The sequence below is a fragment of the Anser cygnoides genome, chromosome 11 (assembly GCF_040182565.1).
Source record: "Anser cygnoides isolate HZ-2024a breed goose chromosome 11, Taihu_goose_T2T_genome, whole genome shotgun sequence".
NCBI classification, from domain to species: domain Eukaryota; kingdom Metazoa; phylum Chordata; class Aves; order Anseriformes; family Anatidae; genus Anser; species Anser cygnoides.
In genome coordinates, this window is record NC_089883.1 from 14,655,143 (window position 1) to 14,669,751 (window position 14,609).

At 36.1% G+C, this 14,609-nt stretch overlaps 1 protein-coding gene across 17 annotated transcripts in view; it reads left to right on the forward strand.

Moving 5' to 3' along the window:
• HERC1 (HECT and RLD domain containing E3 ubiquitin protein ligase family member 1) overlaps positions 1 to 14,609 on the forward strand; it is a 123,923-nt gene that overhangs the window by 29,147 nt on the left and 80,167 nt on the right. For all 17 annotated transcript variants that reach the window (XM_067004046.1, XM_067004044.1, XM_067004047.1 and 14 more), the window contains exons 2-4: positions 10,457 to 11,412; positions 13,194 to 13,289; positions 13,576 to 13,770. In XM_067004046.1, coding sequence (XP_066860147.1) covers positions 10,483 to 11,412; positions 13,194 to 13,289; positions 13,576 to 13,770 — 1,221 coding nt within the window. In that variant the 5' untranslated portion in view covers positions 10,457 to 10,482. The remainder of the gene's footprint in view (positions 1 to 10,456; positions 11,413 to 13,193; positions 13,290 to 13,575; positions 13,771 to 14,609) is intronic.

A 14,609-nucleotide genomic window follows, 5' to 3' on the forward strand; every position in this document is an offset into this window, starting at 1 on the left:
TTACAGTGAGGCAGTAAACAGAATCCAGGCATGTGAATGTCACAGTGAGTTCCTTGTGTGTGCTCTTTAGTTTTGGTGGTTGCTGCCTTTTATTTGATGGTGCAGACTTCTAGCTTCTAGTGTTGCATGCCTTTGTAGGTAGGTTCCTGTAAAATAAAGTTAAATGCCATCAGCATCTTGCAGAGTTCGCTGAAATTGTTAATTACAGAAAGGAGAGTGAGCACTTGTGAAACTCTGTGAGAACTTCTGATTTTTAGGAGGTCTAAGGGTTGAAACCTTGTAGCTACAGGCAGTTTTTCAAGAGCTCTGCAGAAAATAAAAGCTTTCAACTGTTTTTGTAGCAGTTCTAAGAGTCTGAGCACTTAGCTTCTGCCAGAGTAGTTGTTTTTGTCTGTGCTCGATTCCCCCTGTAGTCAGACCAAGTTTAAAAAAAAAAAAAAAAGTAACATTTGGCTTTGTTAAATTCTGACCATATTAGTATCTTCAGTGCATGTCCTAGATTCATTGGTTTAAGAAAAGGTATTTTCTTCACACTGAATGAAGACACTGTGTCTTAATTTATGCATATTGATTCTCAGATTGTGGTTGATCAGGTGGTGCTGTCTTTGTCTTTCCAGAATGTAGAAGCTTCTGGATCATAATTAGATGTTTGTTTGTTTTTGTTACCTTGTTTTTGTTACCTTAATCCTGTTTTTGACAGGCGGTATTATAACTTAGCCCTTCATAAATCCTAAAATAACTTTCCAGCTCTGCCTATCTTCTAGCCTTTGGGGATAGACTGTTGAAGCATTTTTTTAATTGTGTTATATGTAATACATTATTTATACAGGAAGTGAATAGTAATACATTTTATTCATTTGATACTGTAGGGAGAAATATAATTAGCTAATGTAAAATTTGGATAGAATGTTAAATTTCATTCTTCTACCATTATAAGCATTGCTCAAATCCCTTTGTAATTACAAATAATAATATCTATCTTTTTTCTCTCCAGAAACATTGTACTAAGTTACTGGTGAGCCATAATATTGCTGCCTACAACACACAATTCTTTTTTTATTTCTCTGGCTGGCATGCCATGATTTTTCTGAGCAGAAGAATATGACATTTTCCAAATCTTCAAGTAAGAAGAGGCTTCTGTGCTTTATATGCATTTAAAATTGTAAAAGTTTACGATGGTAACCTGATAGTCAAACCTTCCTTCAGTTGTGTAACTTACACTGAGATGCCAGTGGGAAAGAGATTGATCTTGTACAGGCTATAATGTTTCTAGTGTTTTTGATTGCCAAAGAAATATTTGCAAAATCTCTTAAATCTACTTGGAATTTTGAAAATATTTGGGCTCTGAGTTCTGTTTGCATGCAGGCTTGCAAAAATGCAATCCAAGTGTGCTTATCGGAAAGTCTTACTACTATTTAAAAGAAAAGTAAGGGGAGGGATAGGCTTTCATGAGCTGTAGAAAGCTTTGAAAGTTGCAAGTGTGTTAGTTGAAGCATCATTTTTACAAGTTTGAAAATCTCCATGGACTGGACAAGTGATATCTTGATATCTACAGACTAGGTTAAAATATATTCTAACTGTTTATCATGTCCATTTGACAACACTTTATGTACAGTCCGTTTTGCTTTTTTATTCCTGTATTATGATGTTTATTTATTCAGGTCTTGTAAGCAGGGAGGAAAGCACAAAGCTGTAAAACAACAACTGAGCAGGAAGATTCAGGTATACACAAACATCAGGAAATCACTGTATATTTGATTTAGCTACATTGATTTAACTACATTTCTGAGTTGGTCATGTGTATTTTCAGTTTTTCCTTTTAGTAATCTGGGCACAGTTATACTTTCTTCCTTCCTCTATCTGTAGGCTTTTATTATTGTCAAAATTTTTGATAGAATACGATGAGTGCCCACATTTGGCAATGAGGTAGAAGCACTGAGTTGGAGATAATAATATATATATAAAAAAAAAAAAAGCCCTAAAATTAGTTCCTCCCCTCCGCATTTTTTAGGTGGTTTCTGTTCATTGATGAATTGCATATGTTTGCTAAGGACTGGAAAAACAAATTGTATGGGGAAATTGTTCTGTTACCCTCTTTGCTTTCTAAACCAGTAAAATAATATTCCTGTCTTCCACTTATTAACAATCTTTTGCAAAACCTTCTTTAAAAATAAAAATACCACTTTTTCTTTCCTCAGCTGTCATACCTGCAGGAAATTAGAGTTCTCTCTCTGGTGTTCCCTAGCTAGAGTGGTTCCTTGTCCTGTTTCTCCCTCAAAAAGAAGCTACAGTGCGTGTTGTAAGCAGTTCCTGTGGCTTCTGTGCAATCTCCATCTTTCTTTTATTTTTCACATTAATCTTTCTCTTAGATCTATACACAACAACACCTTCTTAGTAATCTTTTTAAAACCTAAATCCTAGAAGGGAACTTCCTGTTTACTTATATTAGGATAAATTTGCTCAGCTGCATGGAAGCAGTTCTTTGATGACAAAGTCAAGTATCTCCTATAATTTCCAAGCTGAATTGGAAAGGTGAGACTATGGAAATTCCTTTTGAGAGGTTGTGTATACACTCTGTCCAGGAGCAGTCTTTCCCACTAAGCTCAGCTTTGACCTTCAACCTCATGCAGAAGTCCTCTTTTTTTTTAATACATATATATATATAAAAATATCCACCCTCTCTTCCTGTATTGGAATAAAGGAATATTTACATGCTTTTTGCACATTCAGAAGTCCTTTGACTGTGTTGAAATTGAGAATTTCTATTAATAATCTATGTTGTAATTTTTTTTTTTGCCTTTAGTGAGTGGTTCTTATACATGTATTTGAAGTTGATCAAAGCTGTCCCACTTACCTCAAAGTGAGAAAAAACAAAAACTTCTTAGGTTTTTACAGCAGCGTTTGGGAACTTAAAAAAAAATATATTAAGGATTTGACAGTCATCTGAGCTAACTAAGAACTTTTAATTGTTTGCTTTGTTCACATTCTAGTAATTTAGGAGACGGTAATATTTGGCTGGAAAACTTACTTTATAGTCCCATTTTAACTTTTGTATGGCACATTGTATAGATACATACTCAAAAACACATTTTACATACTTTTCCCTTAATTTCATTTTGATATTAACTGCGACATTTTGAAAGAATTACTTCTCTTTGGAAAGAAAGAAAGAAATATTAACCAAAACTTACTTCTGCTTCAGATGCATATACATGAAATACTGTAACATTTATAGTATTTACTATAAATATATACAAAAAAATGTATCTCTGTTCATGTATTTGTTGTGAAATACTTGTTATATCTGCTACGTCAATTTTCCATCAGAGTATTGTTCATACATTGATGCAGTCATTGGCATGGTGCTGTGTAAAATAAACTGTACTGTATGAAATAAACAAGCTGGGATTAATTGCAAGGTCAAGTTCTAGTGTCTGAATGTTTAAATTACTGTGGTGATGAAGAGTTGAACATTATTTACATCTTAAGATACAGGTATAGTTCTTATTTAGGTAGAAAAAATACATTTTTTCCTATGTAAAAGTATTTACTGTTTGGCCTACATTATTAGTGATATAAACTGAATCTTAAAGCTGATTTTTTTAAATCTGTTGTTCTTAATGAAGGCAACAGGCCTTCCACATTATAATGCAAGTGGTTTATTAGTTCATGTAGGCACACTTAGATCTCAAAAAATGAATATTTTAAGAGAGCTGTTATAGATGTCTGATTTCAGGCTGAATCATTTCCAGTTTAAGAAAACAAAGCCTTGTAATAACACTGAATATTTTAAATTCTCTAGGCTTACTAGGGCACTGCAGGCTGCTTTTTTTTTTTTCCCCAGAAATACGGTACCTTTCCTCTTTTTCTCTATATTTTAACTCAAAGGGGAAAATGATAAATGTATTAAATATTATTAGCATTTACTCTGTTTTGCTGCTAAATACGTGCAGGCTTATGTGTTTTGTTTTTTTTTTTCCCCCTAGACGTAGCACTGTCTAAAAATGAAGCTCTTTAAATCATCATGTAAGTAAATAGATGAACAGAAATATATAGCAAAAGGAGAAATTACATTAATGGTGAACTTTCATTCTCTGAGTTCTTGGCCATGTGAAAATGCATGCTGGCCATTTATTTATATAATTTCATAACATTCAAAATTCGTATTAACTCGATCTAATTGAATTTGAAATACAGCCTTTTATCTACTTTTTTTGCTTACTAATTATTGCAAGTAGTCAAAACTTCATCCTGAGCTTACAGTTTGAGTGGTATAGCATGTGGTAATTTGTATGTATGTTTGGTTATAGTTAATACTTGGTTTATAGAATCAAAGAATGGTTTGGGTTGGAAGGGACCTTAAGGATCACTCGGTTCCAGCCCCTTGCCACGGGCAGGGACACCTCCCACCAGCCCAGGCTGACCAAAGCCCCATCCAGCCTGGTCTCGAACATTTCCAGGGATGGGGCATCCACAGCTGGGCAACCTGTGCCAATGCCTCACCACCCTGATAGGGAAGAATTTCTTCCTCATATCTAATCTAAATCTACCCCCCTTTCAGTTTAAAGCTGTTACCCCCTGTCCTATCACTGCACTCCCTGACAAAGAATCCTTCCCCAGCTTTCCTGTAGGCCCCCTTTAGGTGCTGGAAGCCTGCTCTAAGGTCTCAGCGGAGCGTTCTCTTCTCCAGGCTGAACAACCCCAACTCGCTCAGCTTGTTTTCATGGGAGAGGTGCTCCAGCCCTCTGAGCATCCCCGTGGTCTCCTCTGGACTCGTTCCAGCAGGTCCATGTCCTTTTTACGTGGGGGGCCCCAGAACTGAACGCAGTGCTGCAGGTGGGGTCTCACCAGTTACGATGGGGAAAGCTCTGAACAGGCTATGGAGGTAGATGGTTTGTACTTCTGTGCTTCTAAACACAAACCTGAAACATGGGGATGACCCATGCTTCATGGTACAGCTTCGCAAGTTGTGGACTCCTCTTTGGTGTGTGTGTATTTTAAATGGTGGACTGATGCAGAGGAAAAAAAATCCACCTTTGCTTATGCTCTAGTTAAGTTCCATGTTTCATGAAATATTGAAGAGAGCTCTCTTAAGCATATTTTCTTTTGTTATTTAAATATCCTACTCTCCTTTTAGCTCAGGGGAAAAAAGCCACCTTGATTATATTTCGCTTCTTTTCACAGGTTTCATTTTAAGGTTCTTTTCTTTTCACTCTCTTTCATGTGACCTAAAAGGAAACAAAAATAGCATTTAGTGTCTCAGTTGAAGTGAAGGGTAATTAACAGCTTTGTTCTTCATCCTGCAAATATTCTAGTAGAGTATTTGATAAATCTAAGCTTTTGAATCAGTTTAGTTGTAGAGTCTACAGCACTGCCTGTGACTCACAAAGCTATTCAGCATCATTTCCCCCCAACCTTAGCAGTAGTGTGTAAGAGGGTAGCGGGCAAATCCCTTTTCCTTCATCTTCTGCTTGGCAGCAGTTCTTTCTTTTTATTTTTGAACTGCCAGTAGTATTCGTAGGTTTTTGAGTCTTCCTCCTAGCACTTGTTAGGGAAAACTGTTTTCTTGGCAGCTGTTAAATTGGATACGAAATACGTGAATTCTTTCCTCAATATAATATTTATGAGAAACGTAGATGACCTTTGACCTTACCACAGGTTTTACTGAAGGTGGTTTTATACTTACGTTTTTGCTTTGCCATCTTCAGTGTTACTTGTTTGCTCTTCGTGTAACAAAGCTTCCTTCATCAGTTACACATAATTAGTGTTTCCAATTACTTAGACGTGTTCCTGGAATAATTTTTTTAATCGTTGAATCAGCTCTTACACGGAGGTTTTCTAGATTGGTTTCTGACTATATACCAAAAATTTTGGAATTGAGAGCTATTAGACAGGATATAAAGGCAGTTTTAGTTACCTTCAGATTTATTCCACTGCATTTCATACGTTTTCTCAGTCTTAGAAGAACCTTAGACTCAGTGGTTGCTATCGGTGTGCCTTCTTGTATGGGAGTTTTTCAAGCTCAGCTTTCGTTTTCAGAATGAGAAGTTTTCTGTCACGTTATCAATGCTTTTACCTTGGCAGCAATGGACTGTTGTATAAACAATAACTAAGGAACTCTGGTGTTTTTAATGGCTTCATTGTTACTTCCCATGCATGTAGTTCTCCTGGGTTAGGTTTTTGCTGCTGGGTTCAAAAGCTGTCTACTGAAAATTCTGTGTTTATGGAAGTGTAAAAAATATTAAGCAAGCAAGACAACACAAAAATACCCATTTAATTGCAATATATCCACTAAAGTCAGAAAAAGAAATCCTAAATCCATTTGCAAAGCACTAAATAAAATGCCTCTAGATTGCAAAAGAACACTAAAAATAGTAAGACAAAAGTAGACAGTTTTTGAACTATACGGGGTGCGTATAAAAATGGCATGCTGAGTGCAAACTGCACTTACATTCTTCTATAGATTTCTCCTGCTTAATGCCAGGGTTGGGATCCAGAACAATGGATAAGATCTGGAAATGAAGCCGTTCCTTAATTTGTAATTAAGTGGATATTCTGAAAACTAGTTACTCCAAAACCATATGGCTTTCATTTTTTTAGTCTTAAGTGTTCATTGAACAGCCTGAAATCGTGAGATGAAAGGAAATAATGGAACAGAATGAACTGAAAAGTTTTATTGTACATGCTGCTGCAGAAGTTGTGAACTAGCTTGGAACTTGGAAACTGCATGACTGCATCAACGTGGTGCTGGGCTTGGGCTAGTAACCCTGTTAAGAAGCTCTCCTAGTGCAGGCTTTGCTTGTATTTTGGTTGAGTTTCACATAAGCCAACACTTTCAGACAGTGCAAACTGCTCTCTGCGGCAGCTTGGCTCTGGGTACCAGTGGCATACATTCATGGGGTTGGTTGGAATAATTTTTTGGAAAATACTCATAACTTTCATTTCTGAGCTCTAAATCATATGCATGGGAGTTCTAGATGTCACTTTGTTTTTTTGGGGAGATTACTGTTAGTTTTATTTCCCTGTTTTTTGTTTGTTTGTTTTTCTGTAGAATTTCTTCATACTATATGAGAGGTGTGAGCTGCTCAGCAGTTCACATTTTGGTCAGAAAAGCTATTCTGTGGTATAGGATAAAGTATCCTCCTTTATCCTAGAGGAGAAGAATACTACTATGCAGGAGCATGATCACCTACTGCATGATTCAGCGCAGGCTAAATCATTGTAATGTTGATACTTAACAATTCTGCAGCATTTTATTTCTCTACATCTGAACCTTGAATTACCTGTCTTCCAAGTAAATGCTAGTTGTATGTATTTTGAAAACTGTAACCAGGTCAAATAAAAATGTTAATGTTAAAATACAATTCTGTAATACTTGGAAGAAGTGAATTATGGTGAGATGCTGTGTGTCATGACAAAAAAGGGCTTTGCATTGCTACATTGATATCAGTGTTTCCCCATACATCCTCATCTGTCTGTCAGAAAGCAGTCAGTAGGACAGCACTAGGCACTTTCTAAATAATTAAGATATATATATAACTCTCAATATAGCAAAACTGGAACAAATTTGACTTCGTGTTCTTGTTACAGATTACTTAGGATTTGGTTTTGTAATAGAAAGCTTGTCAGGGAAGATCATCTTGTTATCCTGAAATAAATGTTTCTGTAGCAGAATGAAAATATGAGACTAGGAAAATTCTTTGAGTTGTATACCAGAATTTATTATACTCCATTTTGAAAGTGTTGCCTACTTATATTAAAGAGTCATTGCAGAACTTAACTGGGAACAGATTTACGAGGCTTTCAGATTTAATTCATTTTGTGATTCCTTCACACCCTTTTGTTCTTATGCCTGTATTTTCCTTTTGCTTACTTAGTCACTCCCCTCACCCTCTTTTTTTTTTCTCTGCCAAATTTGTAGACCAATTTTGTTGTTGTAGTAGTTTTTGTGAGCTTTTTTTGTTTGTTTATTTTTTGATTTGCTATGCTAAAAGGTCACAATCCTAGTCTTCTCTTCAGGCTAGATCAGAAGAATAGTCTTTTTCTCTGCATGATCCAGTGTCAGTCTTTTTTGCAGTCAGGATATAGGTGACAGAAATCATTTCCAGAATTCCAGCTGGCATCCAACTGATTAGCATTTTGTAACATTGTGTAAAAATGCTTCCCTTACCCTATCCTTCCCAAACCATTCTGGAAATACTCATTAATGCCACTCAGGCATGTATTTGGTCTCTTTCATGACTCATAATCATTTTGTGAGTCACTAGATTTTTCCTACTTTTTATGTTTTTGAATGATAGGTTCTCTACTTATGGGAGAATTTTTTTTATTCCACAATTGTGTAAGCTTGCATGTTTTACTATTAAATTTCAAGCTGTTAATCTTATTACTTCTCACATGCATACAGTTCTCTCCATGCGATATACTTGTCTACAGTGATGAGGTGCCTCTGTACTTTGCGTTGTCGCTGTTTTGCCAACTAGTTCATCAAAATATTAAATTGTTGGTTTCAAGATAAAGAATGATTTCTGCGAAACTTAACTAGATACCAACTTGATTTTTTTCTTTTTCCTCCAAATTTTGTCTTCTCTATGTAGCTTCTTTTAGAACGTACAGTTCCTCTATACACTTTTGACACCTTAATTTTTAAAACTAGCTTATTACAGCATTATTTGTCTAATGATACTGTATGTTTTTGACCATAAAAGACACCTTTCTGAGCATTTTTAATGGTTACAATTCCACTTCGAGTGGTATGGTTAAGATTTACTGTTACTGAGCTTTGGGGGACTTACAAGACTCTATGTCATCCTAAGAGAAGGACTGTGTACAGAAAATAGTCTGCTATGCCAACACTGTATACTCTCTTCTAAAGGTTTTACACGTTTTAAACGTGTTGCCATGTTCAGTTTGAAAGTTGATGCACTCAGATTAAGTTTCAAAAAGGTCTGAGTTTCTGTAAGATGGTTAAGTGTAATTTTTCCATTTGGTCATTTATTTTAGAACTGGAATTTTAAAACAGTGAACAGAAGATGCAGTCCCTTCTAATTAAGTGTTAGCCTTAAAACTACCTTTCACTTAAGGTGGGTTGTAAGTGGGTTGATATCAAAGCATTTGAGTTTCACACAAGGATTTTCTAACTGAGGTTTTGACTGTTTATGTAGAACTCAGACCCTATTCTGTCTCTTGAGGGAATTTAAAGGAAAAAGGTATCTTTCCACTTAGCTACATAGGTTGACTTGGGTTCAGGTGGTGCAACAAGCAGAAGAGAGGTGTATTTTAAGGGCTAGTGCTAGCCAAAAAAAAAAAGCATTGTGGTATGTGGCAAGGAATTGCATTTTTAACTGTCAGAATCACAGGAATTTTGTAGCAATTCGTTTATAATACTTCATTGAGTTTGAATCTACATAAAAGGGTGTAATACGTTTCTCTTTTTTTTGTCAGCAGAAAAAGATTTCTTAAATTCACTGACGTGTTTGATTTGAAAGAATGGTGGAAGCTGTCAAGTTGGTTTGGTAACCAACTTAGAACTGTCCTGGAAAAGTGTTTCATTGTGAAATTTGTTCTTTACCTCTATGTTGTTTGTGATCCCTTCCTTAAAATCCTTCCTAAAAGCTTTGAATACTCTCAGAGTCACACATTATGAAATATATTAACATAATGTAATACATAATATTTGATACTTTAAATTTACTTGGAGTAGCTGTAATGTGTATTTGGCTCTGAAGAGCCTATTCACCGAATGAATCGGATCTTCCTAATGTGCTACCCTTGTGTGGCTTAAAATCATCTGTCCTGGTTTCGTTTTAACATTCTGACCTGAGTTTTAAGGAGATCTCTAGCTTGCTGTAGGAAGTGGAGAGAATGGCTTGTGACAGCAGGACTTAGAGTATGCTTGACAGGTTGAGCATTTAGCTATGGCCTGAATTAGTAGTCTTGTTTGTTGTCAAGTTTTACACTGGTACTCCATTCACTTGTGCACAGTTGTGTATGATCTTGTGCATTTGTTGAGGTCTTTGTCCTGTCTGCAAAGAGAATATTTATTTTCCCCAAGAAGTTTAGAAGTGTACTTTCATTGAATTATAGCAGAATTAAATTTGCTTTGTGTTAATTTTTATGCATATGGATTTAGAAAATATGTAGACGCTTACTACAGTTCTTACAGCATGTTAAGGAAATTGCATGTCTATGTACTTGCTTAAAACAAAGCTCAAAATTAATCTGCAAAATGTTGTTTTTACAGTACTCCTGAACTATTAGTATTGGCTCTGAATTCCAGATTCTTGCAATATGGGCAAAATGGTGCAACTTTGATCTTTGGTGATTAAACTTTTTTGCTGCTTGCTTTATTGAAGAACTATTAGGATTTGTCCTACTGTGTGATTAGTAAGTTTAGTAGATAATAATGCACACCTATTTATGTGTTTTTTTGTGGTTTTTTTTTTTTCATCTTTAGGCCTAATGGCAAAAGAGTAAACCAACATGGCAGCTATGGTCCCACCTGTGAAGCTGAAATGGCTTGAACATCTAAACAGCTCTTGGATCACAGAAGACAGTGAATCTATTGCAACAAGGGAGGGAGTTTCTGTCTTGTACGCTAAGTTAGTTAGCAATAAAGAAGTAGTGCCATTGCCCCAGCAGGTTCTGTGCCTCAAAGGACCTCAGCTTCCGGATTTTGAGCGGGAATCTCTATCTAGCGATGAACAGGACCACTATTTGGATGCTCTTCTTAGCAGCCAGCTGGCACTGGCGAAGATGGTGTGCTCAGACTCTCCGTTTGCTGGAGCACTTCGAAAACGTCTCCTTGTATTGCAGCGTGTCTTCTATGCACTTTCTAACAAATACCATGATAAGGGTAAGGTGAAACAACAGCAGCATTCACCAGAAAGCAGTTCTGGATCAACAGATGTGCATTCTGTCAGTGAACGTCCTCGGTCAAGTACAGATGCACTTATAGAAATGGGGGTACGGACTGGATTAAGCTTGTTGTTTGCACTGCTGAGACAAAGCTGGATGATGCCAGCATCGGGACCTGGCCTCAGTCTCTGCAATGATGTTATCCATACTGCGATAGAAGTTGTGAGCTCTTTACCACCTTTATCTTTAGCAAATGAAAGCAAAATTCCACCGATGGGGTTGGACTGTTTATCACAAGTAACAACATTTCTTAAAGGAGTAACAATTCCAAACTCTGGGGCAGATACTTTAGGTCGTAGGTTAGCTTCTGAATTGCTTCTTGGCTTGGCTGCCCAGCGAGGTTCCCTGCGATACCTTCTGGAATGGATAGAAATGGCATTAAGTGCTTCAGCTGTAGTAAACAGCATGGAGAAGACCAAGATGCTGCAAAGCCCAGAAGGGATGATCAGCTTTGATTGCTTTATGAGTATATTGATGCAGATGCGACGGTCTTTGGTAGGTATAGCAGCTTTAATTTTTCTACCTAGCAAATACAGATGCATTCTTAACTTAAACAGTTACTCAACACTGAATGCTGTATGTGGCAGTTCTTAATTGAATAAGTTGCTTTAACATGTTTAAAAAAAAAAAAAAGTTTTTTTCACTTGAAATATTTTTTGCAGTAATTCTTTTGTTATCCACCATGTTTTTCTTCCTCTCTTCCCACCCATTTCTTCATAGGTACAGGAGATGAAACAGTAATTCCTGTCTTGTGACTTCTAATGTTACATTTAACTTTAGGAAAAAATCAGGGACATCCTCCAATCCACTTGCATTTTATATTTAAGATGACAACAAAAGAGTTAGAAAGTATGAAATTGTTTCTAAGGCTTGCTTTGTTGAATTTGTTCACAATGCAAAGTTTTGCAATACACCTTTTCAAAGTTTCACCTCTCTGTTTATACAGTTTTAGAGAATCAGTAAGATTTGAGATGTTTAGCATTTCTCCTACTGCTCGGAAACTTATACCCTAAGAAAATGGACTAAATTGTTTGTAAATAAGGCATATGGCTTGCTTTGTCTGTTGAATGCTTACTTTTGATCCTAGATGAATATTCTTTTTAAAGGTATGAAGTCATTGCACAGTGCGCAATTGAAAGCTGTAGTAAGCTTCTGCCTCATGTGCTCACTGAAACAGGGAATGACTTTTTCCCTGAAGCGGTTATTTTTCTTTCTCCTCTCAACTTTCTAATATTTACTAATAAATGTAATTTTTTTAAAAAATAAAAATTTAAAGAAATACAAAATTCTGTTTCTAGAGTGGTTGATGGGCAGCCCTAGTTTCCTTTGTGCAGACTATTGAAATCCTATTATTAAACTATAGGAAAAAAAATCACGAATTCTAGCCATACAGTGACGCAAGTTAGTAATATACTGTTTATGTTTCAGTTTATGTTCATGTTTGTAGGAAGGAGTAGAGCTATTTGTAGTTTTATTACTGCTATTCAGGATTTTAATGGAGGACTTGTGTCAAATTCTAGATTGGACCAACTCTTTAAAGCGTTGCTTTGGTTCTAATAGGGCTTTTAAAATTCTGAACGTAATCTGTTCTCTTTTCACATTAGCCAGTAGCGGAGTATCCTTTCTTCACACAGGTTCTGTTGTTAAAATATGCTTTCTTTAGGAATGTAAGCCCGCTGTGTTAGGTAAGTTTTATTCTTTTGACTGAGGAATGATGTATAGCATCTATATGATAGCAGTGAAGGAGTCTGGTGTACAGTTCACAAACTCATAGCATGCTAGGATATGTCTTTTGCAAGATGGAAGGGAGAGAGAGTGGATTGCCAGAACAAATTGTTTGTTCGGTTCCGTATTTTTGCAGTCTAAGGGTGACCATGAGAGAAGTGTGGCAGTAGCAGGATTGAACTTTATTTGTTGTTTTTGTGTGTGTGTTTTCTTTTTTTTATCTAGATATAAAATTACAAACCAAAATGTAGAGGTAATGTGAACATAAAAATAATGATGGTTACTGATTTATAATTTAACTAATAATCACTTTAAAATGAACAAATGCATTTAAGAACAAAACTGTATTAGGAAAAATTAACTCTAAACCCAAGTATTTTCACAAAAATGAATAAATAAGAATGTTTAACCAACACTTGTCACATTTTTGTTACCCTGAAATGTATGGAGATGTCATACATACTCTAAGAACAAATCCCTACTGTATTTTGTACTGTAGCACTGTTGCCGTATGGAAGCATTTTTCTCACAATAACATTTAAAAATTGTAGGGATCATCTGCTGACCGGAGTCAATGGAGAGAGCCAACTAGAACGTCTGATGGCTTATGTTCTCTTTATGAGGCGGCTCTGTGTTTATTTGAAGAGGTATGTCTTGAATTTAAGGTCATTGTACTTTACATATGATTGATGTGTGTGTTTGGATGGGGTTGAGTCTCTACTGAGTTATCCTGGAGCAGAAGAGGAAGGCCAAAACAAGGTGAAAAGCTAAGATGCAGAAAAACAAAGTAATTTGGACAAGTTACTGATGGTAAGGTGCTGATTTGTGTTTTAGGCAGAGTTGAACCAAGAGTAAATTTAGGTTGCATCAAACACTGTTATTATAGGGAGATAAACGAAAATATACTGTGTAAAAAATATTTCTTTTTAATAGGTTTGTCGAATGGCATCAGACTACTCAAGAACATGTGCCAGCCCTGACAGCATTCAAACGGGTGATGCTCCCATTGTTTCTGAGACCTGTGAAGTTTACGTTTGGGGTAGCAACAGCAGTCATCAACTGGTAGAAGGAACTCAAGAGAAAATACTTCAACCCAAGCTTGCTCCAAGTTTTTCTGATGCACAGACTGTGAGTGACATTTGTAGCAGTACATAGTGTGAAACTTAACAGCTTTGTAGTTATAGCATGAAACTGGAAAATAATGCTTAATTTCTAAGTGCCAAAGTTGTAATGAAGGTACAAGAACTAACCACATAAGTTACTTTACAGAAAATATCTCACTACTTTTATTGATGCCTGGAAAAAGGATTCTGTTTCTTTTTTAATGATGCGCACACATCAATGTCAATGTAAGAAGAAAGATTGAATTATCTAATTTACAATGAAATGCATTTCTAGAGAGGAATTAGCTTGCCTGTACGTTTTTTTCACTGTTGTTTAAAAGATAGCTTAAGTACTTAATCATCTTTTCCATTGGTGTTTTTCACATCAAGTATGTCTCATTTAAAAGTCCAAACAGGGCTAACTGCTGGCACAGAAACCTTAATTAGCTTTCTGAAAATCAATATACAGTATGCTCTTTCTGCTCTCAGTCACAGATTGTGCAGTTGCAGCTTAGCACTTCTATTGATGCGTGACACAGAATAGTTTGCTTTTCTGTTGCTGTATTGGCTTTGCACTGTTGACTTAAGTAAAAGCATTTTTCAGGGTCACTAGACAATTTAGGTACATTTTCTGAAATTGTTTTTGTTGACTTCTCTGATTCATTGTATATGCCAGTGAACTGCAGGACCAGGAATCATATAGCAAGCTTATGCATTTAAAAAAAAAAAAGGGGGGGGGGGGGGGGGGGGGGGGGGGGGGACCAAAACCTAAGCTAAAACAAAACAGGAGTGGAATGAGTTACTTTGTCTTTTTAATCATAATAAATTAATGTATCTTCAAAGACTGTCCATTTCATGAGTCTA